The sequence below is a fragment of the Polypterus senegalus genome, chromosome 3 (assembly GCF_016835505.1).
Source record: "Polypterus senegalus isolate Bchr_013 chromosome 3, ASM1683550v1, whole genome shotgun sequence".
In the NCBI taxonomy this organism is placed as follows: Eukaryota; Metazoa; Chordata; class Cladistia; order Polypteriformes; family Polypteridae; genus Polypterus; species Polypterus senegalus.
Window position 1 is genome coordinate 208,640,980 of NC_053156.1, and position 23,642 is coordinate 208,664,621.

General features: G+C 36.4%; 1 protein-coding gene across 2 annotated transcripts in view; it reads right to left on the minus strand.

Moving 5' to 3' along the window:
• LOC120525794 (fasciculation and elongation protein zeta-2-like) overlaps window positions 1-23,642 on the minus strand; it is a 112,714-nt gene that overhangs the window by 28,676 nt on the left and 60,396 nt on the right. Inside the window, exons 4-6 of one of the 2 annotated variants that reach the window (XM_039748392.1) lie at window positions 20,119-20,263; window positions 15,129-15,397; window positions 8,686-8,766 (exon numbers count right to left, since the gene is read on the minus strand). In XM_039748392.1, the coding sequence (XP_039604326.1) occupies window positions 8,686-8,766; window positions 15,129-15,397; window positions 20,119-20,263 (495 nt within the window). The remainder of the gene's footprint in view (window positions 1-8,685; window positions 8,767-15,128; window positions 15,398-20,118; window positions 20,264-23,642) is intronic. The other variant, XM_039748394.1, reaches the window with a different exon arrangement.

Consider the following 23,642-nt stretch of genomic DNA (forward strand, 5'->3'; position numbering starts at 1 on the left):
AAATGACCTGAATAAATGTTTAAGAGCAAGGCATCATGTTTGGCATGAAAGTGAATTAGTACATTTATTTTAAAATGTCTTTCTACAGAGTTCTTGGGTGTCAAATAATGAATTATTAATTTTAATTATTACTATTATTTTTTGTACTGAATCTTACTTTACGTGTTTCTTTGTTGATGAGCTCCCATTGAAGAATTTATTGGTAACAGAACATATTGTGCACACACCAAAATGACTTAAGTAACAACTAATAAAGTGGCATTTATCAATACTATTTTAGTGTACTGTCCGCCATCAATCAAACAGCACCCCAGTAAAATGACACTAATGTACACCTAAAAAAAAACACGCAGACTTCATGACATTGCTGTGCATGAGGAAAACAGTGGGCCAGCGGTTGTGAATACATGTTTACTGACGAACAGGCTGGCATTTTGCATGAGGCATGTGTTAAATCAAAAAGAGAAGCAGCATGCAAAGATGCTTGAACACAAGGAGATCCATAACAGTCACATTTTAGTATGCCTGCGCAAAATCAGAATGGACTGTCACTATATAGATATTTTCATAACAGGAATCCTACATGATGGGCAGATGAATTTCAAATGCAGTTCATGCCTTACTTTCTTTTTGATGGCAGATTGCGTTATATTCAGTGCATCATTTATTGTTCTGGCACAAGCGTAACCAGCTTGAAATTCACCATTTGGAATACACAGGCTCTGCAACGTTTAGTTAGAAATATTTTCACGCATGTCTCTCCTAGTCTGACAACATTTTTGCCATGAGTCCCAATTACCCAGCGCAGACACGTCAAGTGTATAAACCAGCCTTTATGTGGCTCATGGCTATCCAATGGATAGCCCGTACCGACACAGATGTTAGCATAACATCCGCTTAACAATAAAAAAAAATGGTCTTTTGCATCTGCTATAATTAGTTTAAAGTTTCAATAATTTCATTTGGCAATGGCGAATTAAGTAGAAATGATAATCACCAAAGCCTTTTTTAGTTGCATTTGCGACCATTTTAATCAGTCTGGAGCCCTACTATGTTAGGCATCCTCAAAAAAAAAAAGAAATTATGCAAGAAAGGCACTGGTGAAGAAGTGCAGCTATTAAAGGAACAACAATCACTCATAGCTATAGCAAAAAAAAAATGACAGTTATCTGTAATCTGAACAAATTTGAATTTAAAAGCTTTTATTTTTCCATGTCTCCCATTATTAAACATGCACCTAAAAATCTCTACAATTTGCCTTAAAAAACCAGAGAGATTCTCAAACTGGTAATAGATGAGTTTAGGTATCTAATATAAGTAGTGGTTACCAATTTATAAACATTTCATTATTGCCATTAACAAAAATAAAAAATTTACAATGACTATATAGTTAATTTACAAAAATAAGTAAAATAAAATACAGGATTGACCCATTCAAAGAATTACATACAGCTGACAAATATTGCTTATCAGTAATAGCAACCATTCAGCTTTCAGGAGCATGACCTAGCTGTTCCAGAAAAAAAACTTTTGTGCCATGAAGAAATAATTTAGATTAAATCAAATGGAAAAATAAACAAACATTTCTTGGCCCCAAAAATGTCCCTTTTGGTCAAATAACACCACAATACATGAACATTAACATAATTTGGTTAATAACAACATTAATTATCAACACAAGCCCTAATAAGACATTTTTCTTTCATTAAAAGTATTTAATAAAGCTGTTTACCTATGCTTTACCTATGTTTCACATTCAAAGAAATGCCCTTTTGATCTTTCTTGGGCTTTTCAACTATTTCACAACCTTTTTTGAAGCCAGGATGCTCGACACAATGAGAGAAGACACATGAGCAACACCACATGAATGCAGCTTTAGCTGTGAGAAATGACTGACACTGCAACTGTGCTTTACCAACACCCAGTCCCACCTTGTTCAGTAGGTTGTAGTGAGGTGTACTTGGAATTAATGAAAATATGAACATATCAAATTTTAATTAGACAAGTGGAAAACACAAATTATAATTACAAGCAATTGTAAACTGAAGTGTTTTTACAATAATAAAAAATACGCACACCACAGCTCTTAAACCTAAGACTGCCCGCCAGTCTTCATGTAAAGAAAGCCCTGAGGGACTTTTAAATGGACAAAGACTAACAGCTTATTTAAAATAGTGGCTGGACAGAACGTCAATCATGGATGCAGACAGTTCTAATAACATAACGTTAAAAAAACACATATTCCAGAAGTTCAAAGATACTATACAAAGGTATTTCTGGTAAGAGACAAGAATTGATTTAGGTGTCATTGTACGCTGAGAAAGCAGCCACTGCTAGATTGAGGAAACAGTTCAAAAAGAACAAAAAATAGCAGACAGAAATGGATTTAGGAAGAAATAAGTCTGTGAAGAATTAAAATTTGAAACAATGTATAAATCTAAATTGGGTCCGCTAGTAATTGAGATATTTTTAGAAATCCCACCCCAAGCAACAGTGAAGAAGGGAAGATTATGGTACTAAACAAACAGAACTGTCAATGGCTTAAAAGGCTTTACACACAGCTGCATTCAATGCAGAAACAGGTTTCATTGTAGATGCCAATGACTGAATAAAAGATAGCAAACGATGGGAAGAAAGAGGAAGAGGATAGACAAATGGCATGAGATGTTAGAAAAACCCAAGTTTTATGAATAAAGAGAAAGATGGTATAGACAACTCTGACCTAAGCAACTAGATGATAGTAGTCCAGATTTATCAAAAATATTACCTAGCATGGAGAAACTGTACTACAACCAACCCAGAGGAAAATGAAAATGGGATTTTCCCCAATACATAAGTTTGAATTGTGAAATATTGGAGTAAGGGAATGCAGGCTTCGGCAAGAAAGTTAAGTTAGCCTTACTCAGGAGTCTAGATTGAAGAAGATCATAAGATTCCATCCAGAACCAAACAGATCCAAGCATAAATGCCAAAAGATAAAGTTCTAGATGTGACAACCCTGTCATCAGACCTATCACAGATCACAGCAGAATGTCTGATGGAAGGTTTTTTGGCATTCCAAAGTAATTAGTATAAAAGATACCTGGGATAAACAGCATATTCGTACCAGCTGATTTTGTTATCAGTCACCGTCTTACAGGTGCTAAATAAATTCAGAATATGTGGGGGTTAGGAGTCAGAAGGGGAGTCACAGAGAAAGAGCAGGATATTGTCAGCATAGAACAGTATTCTGTGGCAAGTGCCATATGAAGTTACAGGAGATATTAGCTCTAACTTTCAGAAAGCCATGGCTAAAGGCTTGAGGGTGGGAGCGTGCGCTGATAGCGTGTTGCAGTACCCATCACATGACGAACTACCTGGATTGGGACCCAAGTGCATAAAACCTAAGCACCACGCTGGAACAGTGAGAGTTTTTTTTTTTTTCCTGGCTTTTACAGGATTTGTTTCTGGCACAGATTCTTATCCTCAGAGGCACCACTGTGCAAAAGGCTTGAGAAAGATTGGAAAGAAAGAGAGAGGAAAACCTGACTGGCTTCTTTCAAAATCCAGATGAGCAGCAATACATTTGAGCTGGTACAAGTAACTACAGAGGGAGATGAATGAAATATCTTGACCATAATAATATAAATCACCACCTACTGCATCAAATGCATAATTTGCCAGAGAATAAGAAGACCTGAGTTTGCTTCCCGTGTCCTCTCTGCGTGGAGTTTGCATGTTCTCCCCATGTCTGCATGGTTTTCCTCCAGGTACTCCAGTTTCCTCTCACAGTTCAAAGACATGCAGGTTAGGTGCAATGGCGATTCTAAATTGTCCCTAGTGTGTGCTTGATGTGTGGGTGTGTGCACCCTGCAGTGGGCTGGGTTTGGCTCCAGCGGAAACCCTGTGACCCTGTAGTTAGGATATAGCAGGTTGGATAATGGATTGATGGGTGGAAGTTGTGTGACAAGACTGTGTGTCACAAGCTTAGAAAACAATTTAGCACTGGAATTCTTCAAAAAGACAGGTTGATAGCTTGAACAATCAGTGGGCTTTTCACCTTACATTTAACAACAGAGTGATAATGTTACTTTGCAGTGTTAACCAAGTCCTTCAAGTGAAAGAGATAGCAGAATTTAACATCTCAAAAAGAGAGTGCAATAATTTGCTTCTAAAACACTAAAAATTTTCAGCTGGCAACCAATCTGGGTCTGGAGACTTTCCATGGAATCTAATGCACTTTTAAATTGATAAACATTAAGAGGAGCAGTTAAAGTTAAGATTTCATCTTTGGAGAGCTTCGGGGGGGTCAGTATATAAGATGGAGTCAGTTTAACTAAGGTTAGGGTGGCAGTGGTCAAAATGTAAATTGGAGATCCTATAATTTGAGCACTTATAATTGAAAACCTCCTGTCCTTTCTTGTTACCACCTTTGCAAAACATTTACCAACTAGATTTTCTAATTTCTGAAAGCAATGTCACTAATTTCTTCTCAAGAACCTCCACTTCCTACTCCAAACAGCATGGCAACCAAGGAGATTTCAAAGACGTGTTGCTTGGTAGTTTGTTTGCATTGCTTTGCTTTCTCACTACACTTCAAATTTTAAATGTTTCATCTACTTATGTTTTAGGCAGTTTCTCAAAATGGAACACCTTATTCTTTCTGATATATGTTATATCTCTCTATTATAAAAGAAAATCTTGAGACGAGACGAGACTATTGTCAAGAGATTTTTTCAAGTTGGTAGAGTGGGTCCCGCCCTCCTCTTAAACATTTCCGGTTAACAGCCCACGCCCACGGTCCTCTCATTCGTGTGAATGCTTTTGTCAGACACAATTCCTGCGCTCTCAAGCTATTATAAATTTTTACTTTTACGTTTTCCTCACTTTAAGTTCCCAATAAAAGAAGATGTATTGTGTCTAAATCTTATTGAAGAATTTCATCCCGAAGGGTTATCAACAGAAGAAATGAGTACACGAGCAATCCTAGCACAGAGAAACGATGAAGTCAAACGAATTAACATGAAAATTGTTGATCAGTTACATGGCAAATTGGTTAAATGCGTATCAATAGACTATGCTGAAACAGTTGCGGAAGATGAAAACATCAATTTACAATGTTATTGCGTAATTTATGTATGAGTGATGGGTTATGCAATAGGACAAGTTTAATTGTATTAATAATTGGTCGAACAATTCTAATTTGTAAAATTTTAACAGGCAACAAGAAAGGTAATGTAGTACATTTTCCGCAGATAACATTAGACACCAAAGGAGATCTTGATATGCCATTTGTATTAAAACATTTACAGTTTCCCGTTTGAATAGCTTTTGCTACAACAATTAGCATATCACAGGGACAAACATTTGAAAAAGTCGATTTATTTATTAGAGAGAAAGAAACCATATTCTCTCAAGTTATATGTTACTTCGTCATGATGCAAGTCCAAACACGGAATCAACATTCAATGCACTATTGATGAAACGTTAATTCCAAATATTGTTTTTACTGAACTTTTACAGTAAAACTAAGTTTAAAAATTATTTGCATGTTAATTTCAAAGCCAAAAGGATCAAATATCAAATACATGTAATGCAACGAATACCTCTAACTCAACAGGAAACATAATTTTCTTTCAATTTATTACGTTTTACTATTTTTGACTATGGTTAATTGCTCGCTGTAATGTAAAATAGTTCTATTATGCATATATAACAATTCCCATGAAAATAAACTGTTTAAATTGTACATTCACTTTCCCTTTTGCGCGCGGCAGAGCCGCGAAGTGGCTAGCGCATGAACCAAGCAGGAGGCACAGCCCCCTAGTGTTTATAAATTTTTAAGAAATAAAGTTACCAGCGAATATTCTGAACGTGTTATCCCACACAACAACCATGTACGGTTTACATATTCTTCCTTTGTCCAAGTTAATTTTCCTCTGGGTACTCCAGTTTTCCTCCTGCATTCTCATTTGTCCCGGTAAGAGTAAGAAAGAAAATGTGTGTGTGTGTGTGTGTTTGTCAGAGTAGGGGCAAATGTAAGTGGATACAGGGCCCTTACTCCTGCAGGAACATATGGTGCTGGCCATTCCCAAAGTGCATAAATCAGCAAAAATGGCAACAATATGATTTGTGAAATGTTGCCATTGATTTCTTTTAAAATAGCAGAATCTCGGAAAGATATATATATTGTTCAAAACCTATATATGGATATGATGTGCTACAATATAAAAGCAATATCAAGATGTAGATCAATACTCAAGAACATTTTGGCTTAAAAATAAATGTAACTTTTAAGGCCCCTGCCCTGTAACTTTTTCATGTTTTAAACTACATTTCAAAATTTAATGAAAGGCTTTACTTTAGTATAGAACATGATTCTGGAAAAAAACAAATGACTTGAAAAATGCATATATTATCCTTTAGGATATGTACAAGTTTAACAGGAAAAATGTTAAAAGTGGTAAATGTTTTTGCAGAATTTTATTCAAATTTACCTTGTGATTATTCATTTATTTTTACACAGTGAAAATTGCACCACACATTCATGAAGTTAAAATTGAACAAGGTAACGCAGTTTAGTGAGAATGTTAATAGAAATGTGATTTCCTACCTAACAGTAACTAAAGGAATGTTTGATATATTAATTATGTTGGGTGGCCATTTATTTATGTTGATTAAATATAAACACTCAATTTTGAAAATGTTAAATGCATATGAGAGTGCAATTAAAATACAATATTATAAAGAAAATACATTAGTGTTTAAGTATAATAATGTGACACATCAGAGAGGAAATTATGATGGAAAAGGAGAGTAACTTTCATTGCTCTAAAGATTAGTCTAATCTGTAATCTATTGAAATCCATTTTAAAAGACACTCTACTGAAGATGCTAATTCTGACATCTATAAGTGTGTTCTAAAAATGCATATTCTAAAGGATAAAAGGAAAATGACAAGCAAAACTGGGAAGAGGCATACTGAAACTGTTGTAATTAAACTACAGGGTGGGCCATTTATATGGATACACCTTAATAAAATGGGAATAGTTGGTGATATTAACCTCCTGTTTGTGGCACATTAGTATATGTGAGGGGGAAAACTTTTCAAGATGGGTGGTGACCATGGTGGCCATTTTGGATCTAACTTTTGTTTTTTCAATAGGAAAAGGGTCATGTGACACATCAAACTTATTGGGAATTTCACAAGAAAAACAATGGTGTGCTTGGTTTTAATGCAACTTTATTCTTTCATGAGTTATGTACAGGTTTCTCTTTGTTTACAGCCATTGACATGTCGCAGAGGTTAACACGTGAGGAGCGGATAGAAATTGTGTTGATGTCTGGTGAACGCAGTAACCGGGTCATTGCAGCAGATTTCAATGCAAGACACCCTACAAGACCACCCATCTCCCATGCTACAGTTAGCAAACTGCTTGCTAAGTGTCGTGAAACTGGTTCAGTGTTGGATTTGCCAAAATGTGGACGCATGAAAACTGTCACTAATGAAGAAACATCAGTGGCTGTCCTAGCTTCATTCAGCAAGAGCCCACAGCGTAGCACTGCCGCATGTCACTGGAGAGTGGCATTAGTCAACATCCCTTCGGGGATATTAGCTACTCACAAATGGCACCCTTACAAACTCCAGCTACTGCAGCATCTCAACGAGGATGACCCAGATCGGCACACTGAATTTGCAGAATGGGCAAAACAAAAATTGGAACAGGACCCTCAGTTTACGCAGAAGATTTTGTTCAGTGATGAGGCAAACTTTTATGTGAATGGTGAAGTTAACAAACAAAACCACCGCTATTGGTCTGACACTAACCCACATTGGATAGATCCCTCCAAGACTGTTGGAACAAAAAAATTGATGGTATGGTGTGGTACAAAGATAGTGGGGCCATTCTTCATCAATGGAAACCTCAAGGCCACTGGATATGTGAAATTGCTACATGATGATGTGTTTCCCTCTTTATGCACTGAAGCTGGCACGTTCCCTGAGTTTTTCCAGCAAGATGGTGCACCACCACATTATGGGTGTCAGGTCCGAGCATTCCTAGATGAACAGTTTCCTGGAAAGTGGATTGGTCGTCGTGGGCCAGTTGAATGGCCCCCAAGGTCTCCCATCTGACCCCCTTAGACTTTTATCTTTGGGGTCACCTGAAGGCAATTGTCTATGCTGTGAAGATACGAGATGTGCAGCACCTGAAACTACGGATACTGGAAGCCTGTGCTAGCATTTCTCCTGTGGTGTTGCTATCAGTGTGTGAAGAGTGGGAGAAGAGGGTTGCATTGACAATCCAACACAATGGGCAGCACATTGAACACATTTTATAAGTGGTCAGAAACTTGTAAATAACTCATGAAAGAATAAAGTTACGTTAAAACCAAGCACACCATTGTTTTTCTTGTGAAATTCCCAATAAGTCTGATGTGTCACATGACCCTCTTCCTACTGAAAAAACAAAAGTTGGATCCAAAATGGCCGACTTCAAAATGGCCACCATGGTCACCACCCATCTTGAAAAGTTTTCCCCCTCACATATACTAATGTGCCACAAACAGGAAGTTAATATCACCAACCATTCCCATTTTATTAAGGTGTATCCATATAAATGGCCCACCCTGTACATTATCAAAAGAGGAAGAAAATGCTACATACATTAAAAAGCACATTAAAGAGTGTGAAAAAGAAAGAGGCACCTGTTTATCACCACCTGAGTTGCCAAAGGTCTGGCGGAAGCCATTCTGAATGACATTTGAGATTCCCTCCATGCTGAAGCGCTGAAAGCAGTAAGGCAGAGACAAAAGGAAGAGGACAGAAGAAGAAGAAAATAACATGAAGAGATACAGACAAATAAAAGCATATGTAATTACAAAGCAGAAAACTTTTGACACTGGACAACACACAAGGACAGGAACACAGTAGACATGCTTCATAATAAAGCAGCAATAAGCATTATTTAGTAGAACCATGCACGCTAAATATACCAAAGACAAAGTGGGTTAGGAGACAGATCTGATTTATTTTCTGAACCCACTCTTCCACTGCAAGGCCACAAAAAATCAGACCTCATCCTGTTAAAACGGAGTGTAAGGCAAAGCCTTACTTTATATTGAACACTAGACCCATACATACACTTTCTCTTAAACCAGGACAGTTTAGGGTTGCTAATTAGCTTCAGTGCATATCTTTAAACTACAGGAGGACTTTGGATTTTTTTTTTTTATTTACAAATGTATAAGATGGATGTTTATTAGGTTCAAATAAAAAGTAAATGCTCATCTATTAGGAATGTATATAAAATGAAAAACAGGGTCACTTAATGTTATATGTCATAAATCTAAAGTGTCCTGAACTACTTGCATGTTATCATATTAATAACTCAAAACTGATGTCTAGTAATCAAGAAAGACTGTTTAAATCAAAATTAGCAATTGAACTGAATACAGAAGAGGGAAAATATAATGAACCTACTAAAATGATATTTACAATATGTGCATGATGAGACAAATAGACATTATTTACAATCTTTCAAATATACGATTGTGTTAAAATTGCGCATCCAACTTGGATACGTTATATAACAGAATATATAAATATTCAGTTGGGAACAATCTAAACATACTTGATATTTGTTTTCTCTGTAATTCACATAATACAAGCACAGCAACTATGGACTATATACGAACGTATGCGCACTCTTTATGAATATATGTTCATGTATGTCTTTCATTGTCAACTCTGTTGAGGTTTAAACAAACTCCAAAAAGAAGGAGAAATCAGAATATGCTTGCAGTATGCTGTGCTGCAATTTGCTAGGCAGGTAATATATATTATTTTTGGAATTATAACATACTTAACCTTAAGCTTATTTTATATTTGCATGTGACAGCAAATGTCAACCACCTAACCTAAGCAGTAACGTCTGACCTCATATGAAAGCAACAAAGGAAGAAAATATTTTTAGTTGTAAGACTTTGAATATGTGGTGCGTAAAGGAGAAAATAAAAAATAAAAAAGCGAGTGTCATTATGAATAAAGTTGCACAATCCCTCCCCCCTTTGTACTTTATTAAAAATGCTGCAAAGTTGGACATCTGGTATAACTACAATAAACACAGGCAGAGTTATTGTTTGCTTGATGTATGCAGAAGACTACTTAAATTGTGCACATTTTTGTAATCTGATTTATAGAAAGATGACATAATTTTGAAACACAAAAAAACACAATGTACAGTATAGTACACAGTATGGCATCTTCCCAAGTGGTACATGGCATAATTTTAGCCAAAAAAGGAGTTGGTGAGTTCTGAAACCAGGCCTTTCAATCTCTCCTACAAAAGTGTAGATTGAAGTGAAACAACAAGAAAAAATTATAAAACACTGCACTTACTTGTCCGATATTTTGAAAAACATAACAAGAAAGGGAAATGGAAAATGTTACATTTTTTCTTTTATGTAATTCATCATGAGGAATTGTTATTATTAGTATTATTATTATTATTGTGCTCCAAAAGCCTCATTGAATAGTTTGATTTATAAATTTATAAACAAAATACATAATTAATATTTTTTTGTTTTTCTTTGAAATAAAGGAAGTGAGAGAGCTAGATATAGCATCTAAAGACTGAATTTGTTATAGTGTATACCCCTCAAGGTAGTTAAGCTCAACACAAAACAAAATAAAAAAAATGTTACTCTGGGGATAGAAATTAAGATTATTAAAACACCATTAGACCAATAATATTATACAAGCTTTTAAAAATTCAAGCAAAAATACATTGATGTACTTTTAGAAAAATAATATATAAGGTAGCCTCAAGTTTCACCTAATTTGATCCATGGAATGTCCACTGAAATTAATAAGAAATGCCAAAAGGCAGGTTAGCATACAGTATTTGCAATAAAATAAAAGCACAATTGGTACTCTGGCATTTTAATCATTCCTCGGCAGCCTAAATAGTTGAGAGATTAATTATACTTTAACAATGACACATTACAAAGATGCCAAACTACCAGTTCAGTAAATTACCAATTTAACATACAAAATAGAGCTACTTTTACATATCATATATAGTCACCAATGAGTGGTGAACGGTGTTTACATGTCACTTTTATGTATACATAAAGAATAATTATGTTTTGTATATTTTAGTGAACTTGGCCAATATATACTAAACAACTGAGTGCTTTTAAACTCATGTAAAGTGCTTTCTGTGAAGTTTGTGCTTTCATTTAAAAAGTATAATGTAATCTACAAATAAAGTTTTGTTCAATCACATTCTAACTTCTAAAAAGTCTGATATATGTACTGTACAGTGCAATAATGTCAATGTCAATTTATTTATATAGCATATTTAAAACAAAATAGGAATGCTGTGCCCAAAGTGCTTTACAATAATAGAATAAAAGAAAACAAACAAATAACATAAATAACATAAATAGAAATAAAATAAAATATATAAAATATATTCCACTGAAATGATGTTGTTTCCATTGTAATTATGTTGTTAGACTTAAGTGCAGCATTTGACACCATTGACCATTCTATTTTACTGCACAGGCTAGAAAACGATGTTGGGCTTACAGGCCCCGCACTCGCTTGGTTTAGTTCTTATTTATCAAATCGATTCCAATATGTACAGAAATGTTCTGACAGTACTCCATCATTATACACAGAAGTTCAATATGGTGTCCCGCAGGGCTCAGTACTGGAACCTTTATTGTTTTCACTTTACATGCTTCCACTGGGATCTCTCATTTGGAGACATAATGTTAATTTTCACTCGTATGCAGATGACACCCAGTTATACCTTTCACTTAAATCAAATGAAGTTTCTCCGATGTTGTGTTAGTGAATTAAAGGAGTGGATGAATGAGAACTACTTGTCTTTAAATACAGATAAAACAGAGATGTTAATTGTTGGAGGGAATGACGCTGATCACAGCAATATTTTGTGATCATTTTAACTCAGTTGGAATCCCAATTAATTTTACTGAATCAGCCCGCAATCTAGGAGTTATCTTTGATTCTAGCATGTCATTTAAAGCACATATTACAAAGTTGTCCAAAACATGTTTCTTCCATCTTAAAAATGTTAGGAAATTAAGGTGCTTTCTAAATAAACAGGATTCTGAGAAATTAATTCATGCATTTATCTCTAGTAGGATTGACTACTGCAATGCGGTGTTCACTGGCTGTTCAAACTGTTCTTTATACAGCCTCCAGTTAATCCAAAATGCGGCTACAAGAATTATTAAAAGAACAAGAAAATATGAACACATAACTCCAGTTCTTAAATCCTTACACTGGCTCCCGGTTAAATGTAGGGCAGATTTCAAAATCCTCCTTTTAACATATAAAGCATTAAATGGCCGAGGTCCGGCTTACTTGTCTGAACTTATCATGACTTACAAACCTGAGCGCACATTAAGATCTCAAGATGCCGGTCTGCTTATGATTCCAAGGATTAATAAAATTACAGTGGGAGGTCGAGATTTTAGTTACAGGGCCCCTAAACTGTGGAATGGTCTTCCTGCTTCTATAAGAGATGCCCCTTCGGTCCCAGCCTTTAAATCTCGGCTGAAGACTCACTACTTCAGTTTAGCATATCCTGACTAGAGCTGCTGATTAACTGTACATACTGCATCTCTGTTGTTAGTCATTAGCACTAAAACATAAGTAACATGATTGTTATAATTTGTTACTAACCCTCACCTATTCTGTTTCTGTTCTCGGTACTCAAATGTGGCAATTGGTGCCACGGCCCACCTGCCAAGTTGTTTGCCTGCCTGTGGTAAAGTCATCCCTGATGGAGGATCACAGGAATCATGGGAAAAGGGGTCCTTTCATCGGATTGGCTGGCGAGCAACGTTTCAGCAGTGGAATGGCCAAATGGGGAGGCAGCTTGATGGATGAGGTCTCCAGGACTCTAAAAATATTCAAATATTATTATGTGATATCATCTACTGTTAAATTCTGCTCCGTACTTCTAAAATTTTTATTATGCTGTATTAAGTATTTGTTCTGTGTACTAAATTGCATTGACGCCCTTCTTTTGACACCCACTGCACGCCCAACCTACCTGGAAAGGGGTCTCTCTTTGAACTGCCTTTCCTAAGGTTTCTTCCATTTGCATGCAAGTGAATAGAAATGAGTCTTTAATCTTGTTTTGAACAGTTCAATTGTAGACGACTCCTTTATATGATGAGGTAAAGAGTTCCACAGGCGAGGGGCAGCAGCTGCAAAAGCCCTGCCACCCTTGGTTTATGGCTATTTTCATGTATTGTACATTTTAATGTTTACTGAAATTGAAATTGTGAAATGTGCTCAAAAACACGATGTCTGTTTAATAATTTTTTCATAACAATAAAAAAATGTTATGAGAATGTACCACAAAATCTATTGCCCTTGAAATATAAATGGCCCACATCCTCAGTATATTTTAATTTAAAAAAACAAAATTGCATTTGTCAATGAATATTTCTCACTTTTTCAAAGTACCCTACAACCACCAGCAAGTTAATGAGTTAGCCTGAAGAGGGCAGTAATGCTATTTTAGTTTCATAACTCAAAGTGAAAACAAAACAAAACAACAACAAAAAAAAAAAGACGAGACACTGTATTTTGAAAAAGAAACCTCCTTGTATCTAAGAGAACTCTGTAGCACAATAAATACAACAAAGCACCATTCCTATCCCTATTTGCTGAATAGTCATAGAAGTTGCTATAATGGTCAGAACACACTGTCAGAATGACCTTCCCTTATTAAAAAATAACTGCCATTCACAGTATCAATTATGTTTTAAAAATTATTAGAATAGACTCCTAAAGAAGCAGAAATATTCAGTAAATGAGAATTATTACAGGCACCCCCTATTATTGACTTAAAGTTTTCTTTTAATCTGTACCTTCATCATATGGATATAGTTGTTTTTTCAATGAAGACAGAGCATCTTTTTTAACAATCAGCAGCTCACCTATGACAGTGACAACCTGATTTTGTTACATAAAATTGTTTAACCTAAAAACAAATAGCTCATCCTGTAATCCTACTCAAACACAGTTCATTTTGTCAGCTACCAAAATACTGTAAATAGCTCACCTCTTGAAATAAAAGTAAAATCACTATAGACCACAGTGTTAACCTTGTTAAATGACAGAGAGTGGGAAATGAACAGTGTTTACTATTCATTAATGTTCATCATTGCAGCTAAAATTTGTAAAAGAACACAGATGAAGAAAGAGGTTTTCCTATGTTGACACCACTGGAAATTCTCTTCATTGCTGCAGGACACATTTGCTTGAAAAAGAGAGCAAGTCTGGTGTGAATATGCTGACATGCTGTCTTGTCTTCATTTCAATAAGGGCTTTTCAGAAATTCCCAGAAGCCATGTTTAAACTAAAAAATATTTACTTGCTGCTCTTTTTGGTTCACAGTTAGATTTAAAGTATACCTTATTTGAAGTTTATTAAACTTTTAACTAATTTGAATCCTGTTATATCATTTTTTATATTTAACTCTGAACATTATTTTTGAATTTCATGTTAATACAAAGAAAGAACAAACTTTTGTTGAGTGAAAGACTGACAATAAATAAAATGTTAATGAATTTAAGTTGAACCTTATTATTTTAGTAAAGGTATATACTGTAGGCAACAAATAAGAACGTTAAACATTATTTGAAACAGCCGCTCTCATTTTTCAAGATGTAATTTTCTTTTGCTGCAGCTCTACATACATCCATCCATCTCCTTCCATCCATCCATCCATCCATCCATCCATTCAAATTCTAACAAATTTGTTCAATGTTTCGAATGCAGGGGCCAAACCTTAGTCAAGCAATATCCAGTGCAACACAAGAACCAATCATGGATGGGGTAGCAGTTGTAGTTGTTGTCAGTTATTAGAAAAACATTAATATGTGTTACACACTTTTTACCAGCTGCATCTCTCACATATATAAATTAATTTAAAGTAATTTAAAACTAACATGTACCTTTCTTTTATTATTAATTGCTATTGATCTTCAGCAAGATTAAAAAAAAAAAAACAATGGCCTTTCTAGCTATCACTTCATGCAACATTCCTCTAATGCTGATGTCACATGGTTCAAAAAGATTAAGTTATACTAGGACTCACAGTTCCTGGCATATGACTCCTCTCCTGCTTGCCATTTTGTGGACTTCCACTCTTTAACTTTTTCTTCTTCTTGACCATCTCACGGTGTTCTTTCTGCTTGTTTTGGACCTCAATAAGCACTGATATGAAGCTGTTTTTGACCTCCTTCTCAAACTCAAGCTCATCACGTAGTGCTAACTGTTGAATCAGCTCCTCAGAAAAATTCTTGATGGCAGTCTCAACTTCTTCCAGCAACTCATTCAGTTCAGCAACTGATAACCGTTTTACTCCTGAAAAGGGACAAATAATGTAACAGTGTCAACCAGGTCTTCAATGGAAGAGTAATCTCTCCATAAATAAAATGGGACAACAAAATAAGAACAGTAAATAGAAATGATTGTGTTACGAATAATGTCCCAAACAGCAAAATTTTAACAACTAATATCAATATTGGGATCACAGTGACAAAACAGCATAGCTAATGGCCTACTCTTTTAATCTCAAGCAGTTGCAGTGGAGAAAAGTACAGGAATTTAATATAGTAAATACATACAAAACTCATAAATCCCTTGCATGTTAACAAATATTACCTTTATTTTTTGTGCCTTGGAATAACACTCCCATTGTATTAATGTCTTATAGGTATGTCATTGCATATTTACTTGTTTGTGATCTCTGTAATGAGTCTACCCCTTTAAGAATATTGCTCATAAACTTGAGAAGGAGAATGTTAACATGCATTTTAACAGATAAAGAGGTGCACAATATGTATTATTTGTAATAAACAAATAAATAAATAATACATACAATTGAAATACATTATGTCAGTATCAGTTGTATCCCAACTGACTGGAAAACATTACTTGTTGTCCCTATCTGGAAAGGGAAGGGTGATTGCCTGGATTGCAGCAACTACAGGGGGATAACACTGCTCTCGATGCCGGGTAAGGTCCTTGCTAAGGTCATTCTCAATAGGATCTGTGATCACTTGATCACCTACCAGCGACCGGAACAGTTTGGTTTTACTCCTATGAAGTCTATCATCGACCGCATCCTGGCACTGAGGGTTCTCATGGAGCACAAACGCGAATATTGGCAGAGTTTCTTTGCAGCCTTTGTCGATTTTCGTAAAGTGTTCGACTTAGTTGATCAAGCTGCCCTGTGGGACATCCTGAGGGTTCGCGGTATCGCCTGGAGGTTGCTAGATATTATGGCCGGCCTATACACTGGTACTGTGAGTGCTGTGCAGAGTGGAGGCAGAACCTCTGTGTTTTTCCCAGTTGATTCTGGGGTTAGTCAGAGGTGTGTTCCTACTCCTACTCTGTTCAGTGCTTATACGGACTGGGTGTTGAGCATGGTCGTGGGGTCCAGCGGCTGTGGGACATCTGTTGGTGAAGAAAGATTCAAAGATTTTGACTTTGCTGACGATGCTGTGACCTTCGCGGAGTCAATGGTGGCTCTGATTGGGGCGCTTGAGTGACTGAATGAGGATTCTGAGTGTCTGGGCTTGCGAGTGTCCTGGATAAAAACTAAGATCCAGGCCTTTAATAACCTCTTGGGCACAGCCATCAGCAGTGTGTCTGTCTGCGGGGAGAGTGTCGACCTTGTCGAGCGGTTTACTTACTTTGGCAGTGACATTCATGTCTCTGGTGACTCTTCCTATGAAGTCAGTAGATGGCTTGGGAGAGCATGGGGGGGGTCATGAGGTCGCTGGAAAGAGGTATGTGGCGCTCCCGATATTTACAGTGCATCCGGAAAGTATTCACAGCACATCACTTTTTCCACATTTTGTTATGTTACAGCCTTATTCCAAAATGGATTAAATTCATTTTTTTCCTCAGAATTCTACACACAATACCCCATAATGACAACGTGAAAAAAAGTTTACTTGAGGTTTTTGCAAATTTATTAAAATAAAAAAACTGAGAAATCACATGTACATAAGTATTCACAGCCTTTGCTCAATACTTTGTTGATGCATCTTTGGCAGCAATTACAGCCTCAAGTTTTTTTGAATATGATGACACAAGCTTGGCAAACCTATCCTTGGCCAGTTTCGCCCATTTCTCTTTGCAGCACCTCTCAAGCTTCATCAGGTTGGATGGGAAGCGTCGGTGCACAGCCATTTTAAGATCTCTCCAGAGATGTTCAATCGGATTCAAGTCTGGGCTCTGGCTGGGACACTCAAGGACATTCACAGAGTTGACCTGAAGCCACTCCTTTGATATCTTGGCTGTGTGCTTAGGGTTGTTGTCCTGCTGAAAGATGAACTGTCGCCCCAGTCTGAGATTAAGAGCGCTCTGGAGCAGGTTTTCATCCAGGATGTCTCTGTACATTGCTGCAGTCATCTTTTCCTTTATCCTGATCCTATCATTCCTGCCGCTGGAAAACATCCCCACTGCATGATGCTGCCACCACCATGCTTCACTGTATGGATGGTATTGGCCTGGTGATGAGTGATGCCTGGTTTCCTCCAAACATGACGCCTGGCATTCACACCGAAGAGTTTAATCTTTTTCTCATCAGACCAGAGAATTTTGTTTCTCATGGTCTAAGAATCCTTCAGGTGACTTTTGGCAAACTCCAGGTGGGCTGCCATGTGCCTTTTACTAAGGAGTGGCTTCCGTCTGGCCACTCTACCATACAGGCCTGATAGGTGGATTGCTGCAGAGATGGTTGTCTTTCTGGAAGGTTCTTCTCTTTCCACAGAGGACCTCTGGAGCTCTGACAGACTGACCATCGAGTTCTTGGTCACCTCCCTGACTAAGGCCCTTCTCCCCCAATTGCTCAGTTTAGATGGCCAGCCAGTTCTAGGAAGAGTCCTGATGGTTTTGAACTTCTTCCACTTACGGATGATGGAGGCCACTGTGCTCATTGGGACCTTCAAAGCAGCAGAAATGTTTCTGTAACCTTCTCCAGATTTGTGCCTCGAGACAGTCCTGTCTAAATGACCACAAACAACTACTGCATTCTGAAGATAATGGCTCCTTAAAGACAGGGCTTAAAACCCCTTTCATATTAAATAAAATGCATGTTGAGAGTATAAAAATTATGATGCATCACCCGAAGTTTTATTATGGCTACCAACAATGAAAAAAGTAACTAATTTAACTACTGTAGTGTCCACAACACAAAATACAATCCAAAACTTCCCTTTCAGAATCAGCTTTGAACAGCAGCTAATCTGTTAGGAAACTCTCCTCCACTTACAAATACAAATACAGGTGGGAGCTAGCTGTACAAATCAAGATAACTAAGACTGGCAGAAAAACAAGCAACTAGTAAGCTGTCCAGACAAGCACGGCATATTTTCCTCCATCCATGACTGACAAAAAGGGTGTTCAAGGACACCAATGAGCCTGGGACTGCAGCAGTACTCCATGTAAAGTGACTGCTTTGTCACCCATCTTCTTTTCCACCTGGCTATATGGAAACTAGAAACTAGGGTCTAAGACAAGAAGGGAATGTGAAACTGCATCCGTCACTTTTCTTTTTTTTTTTTTTTAATTTTGCATGTCTCACAAGAACGTTGTCAAGCACTCACTCATAAGGTGTTTTAGCACAAGAATTGGGGGTTGATTTGGTACTTTGTTTTAATTTTTATAGTTTGGTTGCATTTCACATTGCAAACATTCAAGCAAATTAAACATATCATTAAACACCCTATGGCCATGTCATGAACTTCTTTCACTGGACAGAAATATTTTTTCAGTAAATAAATATCATGGAGGGTCAAAAACAATTGTGTTTGTGCACTGCTGCATTTGAAATAAGCGTGTTTAAAAGAAAGCCAGCTCTGCTCAGGGTATGTGCTTCAGTTTTATGACAGCAGATGTAGCAGGTAAGCTTCACTTAAATGTGTGATGTTCTTCATTTACTTTCCAGTAGCCACTGTATGAACATAACCTCAATTTAGTTTATCTCAAGTCACATGTCTACTGTCTCAACTCCTGGATAAATGTGTTAGTAACGTTTACGACATATGTCAAGTTTAGTGTGTACATTGATAGGATGCCCCGCCTCACCCGTGCGCACAACTTTCATAGTGTAAGTGTAAGACTATTGCATTTGCTCATTGTTCTTATGTGTTTTGATCAACACGTGTAAACAAGTGGATTAACAGCTACTTTCTGATCCTGCATGCAAGAGAAGCAGTATACTTGAAACAGGTGCTTGGCTTGCTCTGATTGACTGATAATTTTGGAAGTTGTTTTATGTGAAATATATGACATTTGTACCCATGTGTATTTTTATTTGTACCTTTTTATTAATGCTCCATGTTAACCCTCGACTCATTATGCTGTGAATGGGAGTCCTTAATTACTGTCAGCAGATGCTTAGTTATGACTGCTACAGCATAAAGAGTTTCACTTATAATGTACAGTATTTCATGTAGATCGGACCCATTTCAGATCACATTTATACCTAATGTAAACTACTCCAGGGTTTGGTACTGCATCAAGATCATGCTTTCCAAATGGAGTTCAGTGTAAATTGAGTTAAAAAAAAAAAAAAATGTAAAAAACACACAGCTCACTCTAAATCCAAAATAAAAAAAAAAATAAAACAAAAAAAGTTAAGAAATTATCTAAAGTGAAACCTAGTTCAGTTTTGTTTACATGCATCTCTTACAATACTAGCACCAGTTATTTCCTTGCTACCAAAATATTTATTTTTAAAAAATCACTACAGAAACCTGTAATTTATCAATACAATTTTTAATATTGCATATAAAAAAGTAACTATTACCTTAATGAATGTACATGGCAAATAAAGGATGTTGTGCACATCAATATTAGTGCCATAAGCAACAAAACCACACACACCTTAAAATGTGACAAAGTTCTTAACACCTAACTGAAAAGTGACTGTAAGCAGTTAATTAGGGAATCTTTGTCATCAGAAGTATTCAAATGAAAGATGCTAAATTTAGGATATATTATTAAATAACTACAGCATGAAATAGCATAAAATGAAGAAAATAAAAATATATTAAAAGTGACACACTCACTCTCTTCATAACTATTATTAGTACTGGACCTCTTGAGTGTCTGGATTTCCTGGGACAGTACAGACAGTCTGTCCGATTGTGTGGGTGTTTCATCATCTTCAGGGTCTGGTGATTCTTGCATCATTTCCTCAATTTCTTCAATCACCTTAAGGAAGTAAAAAATACAATCCAAAGACCATAAAAAATGTAACCATATCTAAGCAAGCAGTAACAAAGTAACAATGAGTACAGAAATTATACAGGGCATTTTGTTCCTTTATACAGCATTGTACATTTGTTCAATGCATCTCTCACCTTGTGTTGTATCTCAAGGACTTAGGCTTAAAATCATAGTTTTATATCAACAACACTAGTATGACTGAACAATTGCACGTCAGACCAAATTTTCAAAATGTAGCATTTAAGCTGTCATATATACATTTGAAGAAAAGTGCAATTTGAATATGGAAATCTCAGAGCTAAAGTTTAGTCCTGGATTGAAGCAGTGACTGCAGATTTTTGTTCCAATCAGTGTGCTTAGTTAGAAGCCAATCCTTGCTGATATAAAAACTGCTTGTTTTCAATTTGCCATTTCATGTAAGTTTTAAATTGTAGTATATTGTAGCAGCCAAAAATGCTGCTTGAGCATTAATTGCTTTAGCAGCAATAATTAGCTTTTAATTAAGGAACTGGGTTGGAATAAAAATCTGCAGCTTGGTACATGGCATCTGCTCAAAACCGATGGAATGATGACTGCTCGGATATTGACAGTATGATTTATCATGCTGTACGTTGAAGAAAATAACTTACTGGCAGTACACTTTATGTTTTAGTATGATAATACCCCCAAAACACAATTATGATCTATCTGGAGCGTATGTCTGCAGATGGAATACTAACAATAATAGACCTGGCCACCTCAGAGCTCCATCCTAAACATGACTGAAGCTGTATGGGAACACATTGATGGAGAAAAGAATAATAAGTAGCTCAAGTCATAACAACAGTTACGGAAAATCTTCCTAAAAGCCTGGAACATTTATACATTAACAAATCATTTTTTAATAAACTGGATTCAATCATGACCTCATTTGTTGGGAATACAAAATATCCACGCATCTAAAGGGTGACCCTACAAACACCTAAAGCAGAATGCGGCATGGCTCTTTCAATTTTATTACTGGCCAGCAAATACACAAGCTATGAAAACCTGAACATTGGCACAAACAGATGAACGCACACAAGCTTGGTCCGCAATAGAAATAAAATCCTGCAGTACTTCTTTATATTCCTTGCTTTATACCCCAATAAATACAAGTTATCGGCAATATACTAACAACCCAACTGTCAGAATATGGAACCAATGCAGGAAGCACTTCAAGACAGAGAAGCTTTTGTCTGTGGCACCTCTACACTTTTTCCACCCTCTCAAACTTACAGCTTTTAATGTTTGAAAACATAGAGGATTAAATCATTTAGAGACTTGCACATAGATAATGCTTTTGTATCCTATGAACAATTACACTCCAAATTTAACTTCCCATCAACACAATTTTTCCACTATTTCCAAATTAGAAACTTTGCTAAACAAAACCCACCCAATTTTCCTCACCTATTTCTATTCCAGAAGAAATATTGATCTGTTTTGACTCAGGCAGCATTTTTATAATTTATAAAAACATTTCAAACTCCCTTACTTTCAAAGATCCCAGAGTACAATGGGAAAAGGTTCTCTTACTCAATGTTTCAGAAAAGGAGACCAAGGCAGCTCTATACACGCAAAGCATACAATTATTCAACTTAAAATCTTTCATCAAGCACATCTATCTTGTTTAAAATTGTCCAAAATATTTTCAGGGCAAGATCCAACCTGCAAATGTTGCAGTCAAGCTCCAGCCTCTTTGTGTCACATGTTTTGGGCGTGCACAACGTTGACATATTTCTGGACCAAAATCTTTAAATGCCTATCTGAGAGCAATCACTACTAATCCATTAACAGCTGTGTTTGGTGTACTGCCAGATGGGCTTAAAGTGGAGGACGACAAACAAACTGTAATTGCCTAGTATGTAGACTTAACTTAGCCCACCTCATTTAAGTCAGTGGATAACTGATATTATGTACAGTACATTGTGACGTGTGAGTTCCTGTCTTGCACCACAAAACAATGAAGCCGAGTCTCAGTACTTTAGCAAAACCAGCGTTTACTCAGCTTGAAACAGGAACAGCATGGTTATTTATTGTAGCGGGATCTACCACTCTCCTATACACAGACACAGCAATTAGGCAGGGTTGTGGCCAAGTGATACTGCTCCCTGCATCACCCATCGGGCGACAGATGAGTTGCGCAAGGAGGCAGTGAGCTTACAGATGCCTCTGTGGCACTGTGATCCTGTGGGTCACTGCACACCTGTGGTTGCCTCAGCGGCAGACAAGCAACCTTCGACAGACGCATCAATCACGTTTCGCCATGTTGCCTCATTGAGGAGGGTCTCAAGAGTTAAAAAAAAAAATCTCACAATATGAACTTTTCACAATTCTGAAATTAAACAAAAATGCTGACAAAGAGAAAAAAATCACACAATTTGAGCAATGCCTGCATAATCACAGGAATAATTTTCTGTTTTATGGGCTGAAGTTTAAATGATATTAATTATGCAAAGATGTTGTAACCAGAGTTTAAAGACAACTACTTGATAATATGATTTTTTTAGCCTAACTATGTTTAGCTTACATACAGTTTTCTAGCTGCAGCAAAGACATTTCTTTCAGGCATGGACCTTAAGTGATTAGAGCAGATGCACTGTTCACAGATAATGAAAGTATGTGATATATTGAAGTCTTAGACTCATCTATACATATCACATACAAATAGTTCACTGAATATGCTAAACTGGTAGTAATCTACCATACCAATACCATGTATTGGTCAGTGGAAAGTAAACAAATATAAGGCCTCTCAGGATGCCTCAAATTCAGAAGCCCCGTCAGCAAACTCTGTACCAAGAACAATGCCTCCACTTCACCAAAAGATGGAACCACAACTGTCAAAGACATCACTGAAAAACTCAAAGACAATTGCACTCTTCTAACAGCTTCTCTTCGGCATATTTGTACATATAAAAAATTATTATACTGCAATGTATATTAGAAATGAACGCTACATTTTAAAGCAAGTAAAATATATCCTTTCTTTTGTACCATATTACTCTTGCCTTAATATTTCCACTGAAAGGATATACATGTTGATTCAAATTATGAGCTGAATTTCTAAAAGAACACATGCGCCCCCTGTTGGACACAGATATGCTGCATTCCACGATTAAATTTGAACTCTAGAAAAGTGTTATGATCAGACCCACAGCTTCCAAGGTGACAGGTAGAACTACTGGGACCTTGTGACCAACACTTTGCCATAACCAGCAATTAACAATAACACTGAGTACGCAAAGTTAATGATTTTTTAGGAAAGTAAACAAATGTATTAGTTAAAAAAAATAAGAAAAAATAAAAAAATTAGCAAGTGGAAAAAAAAAAATCTGCGATG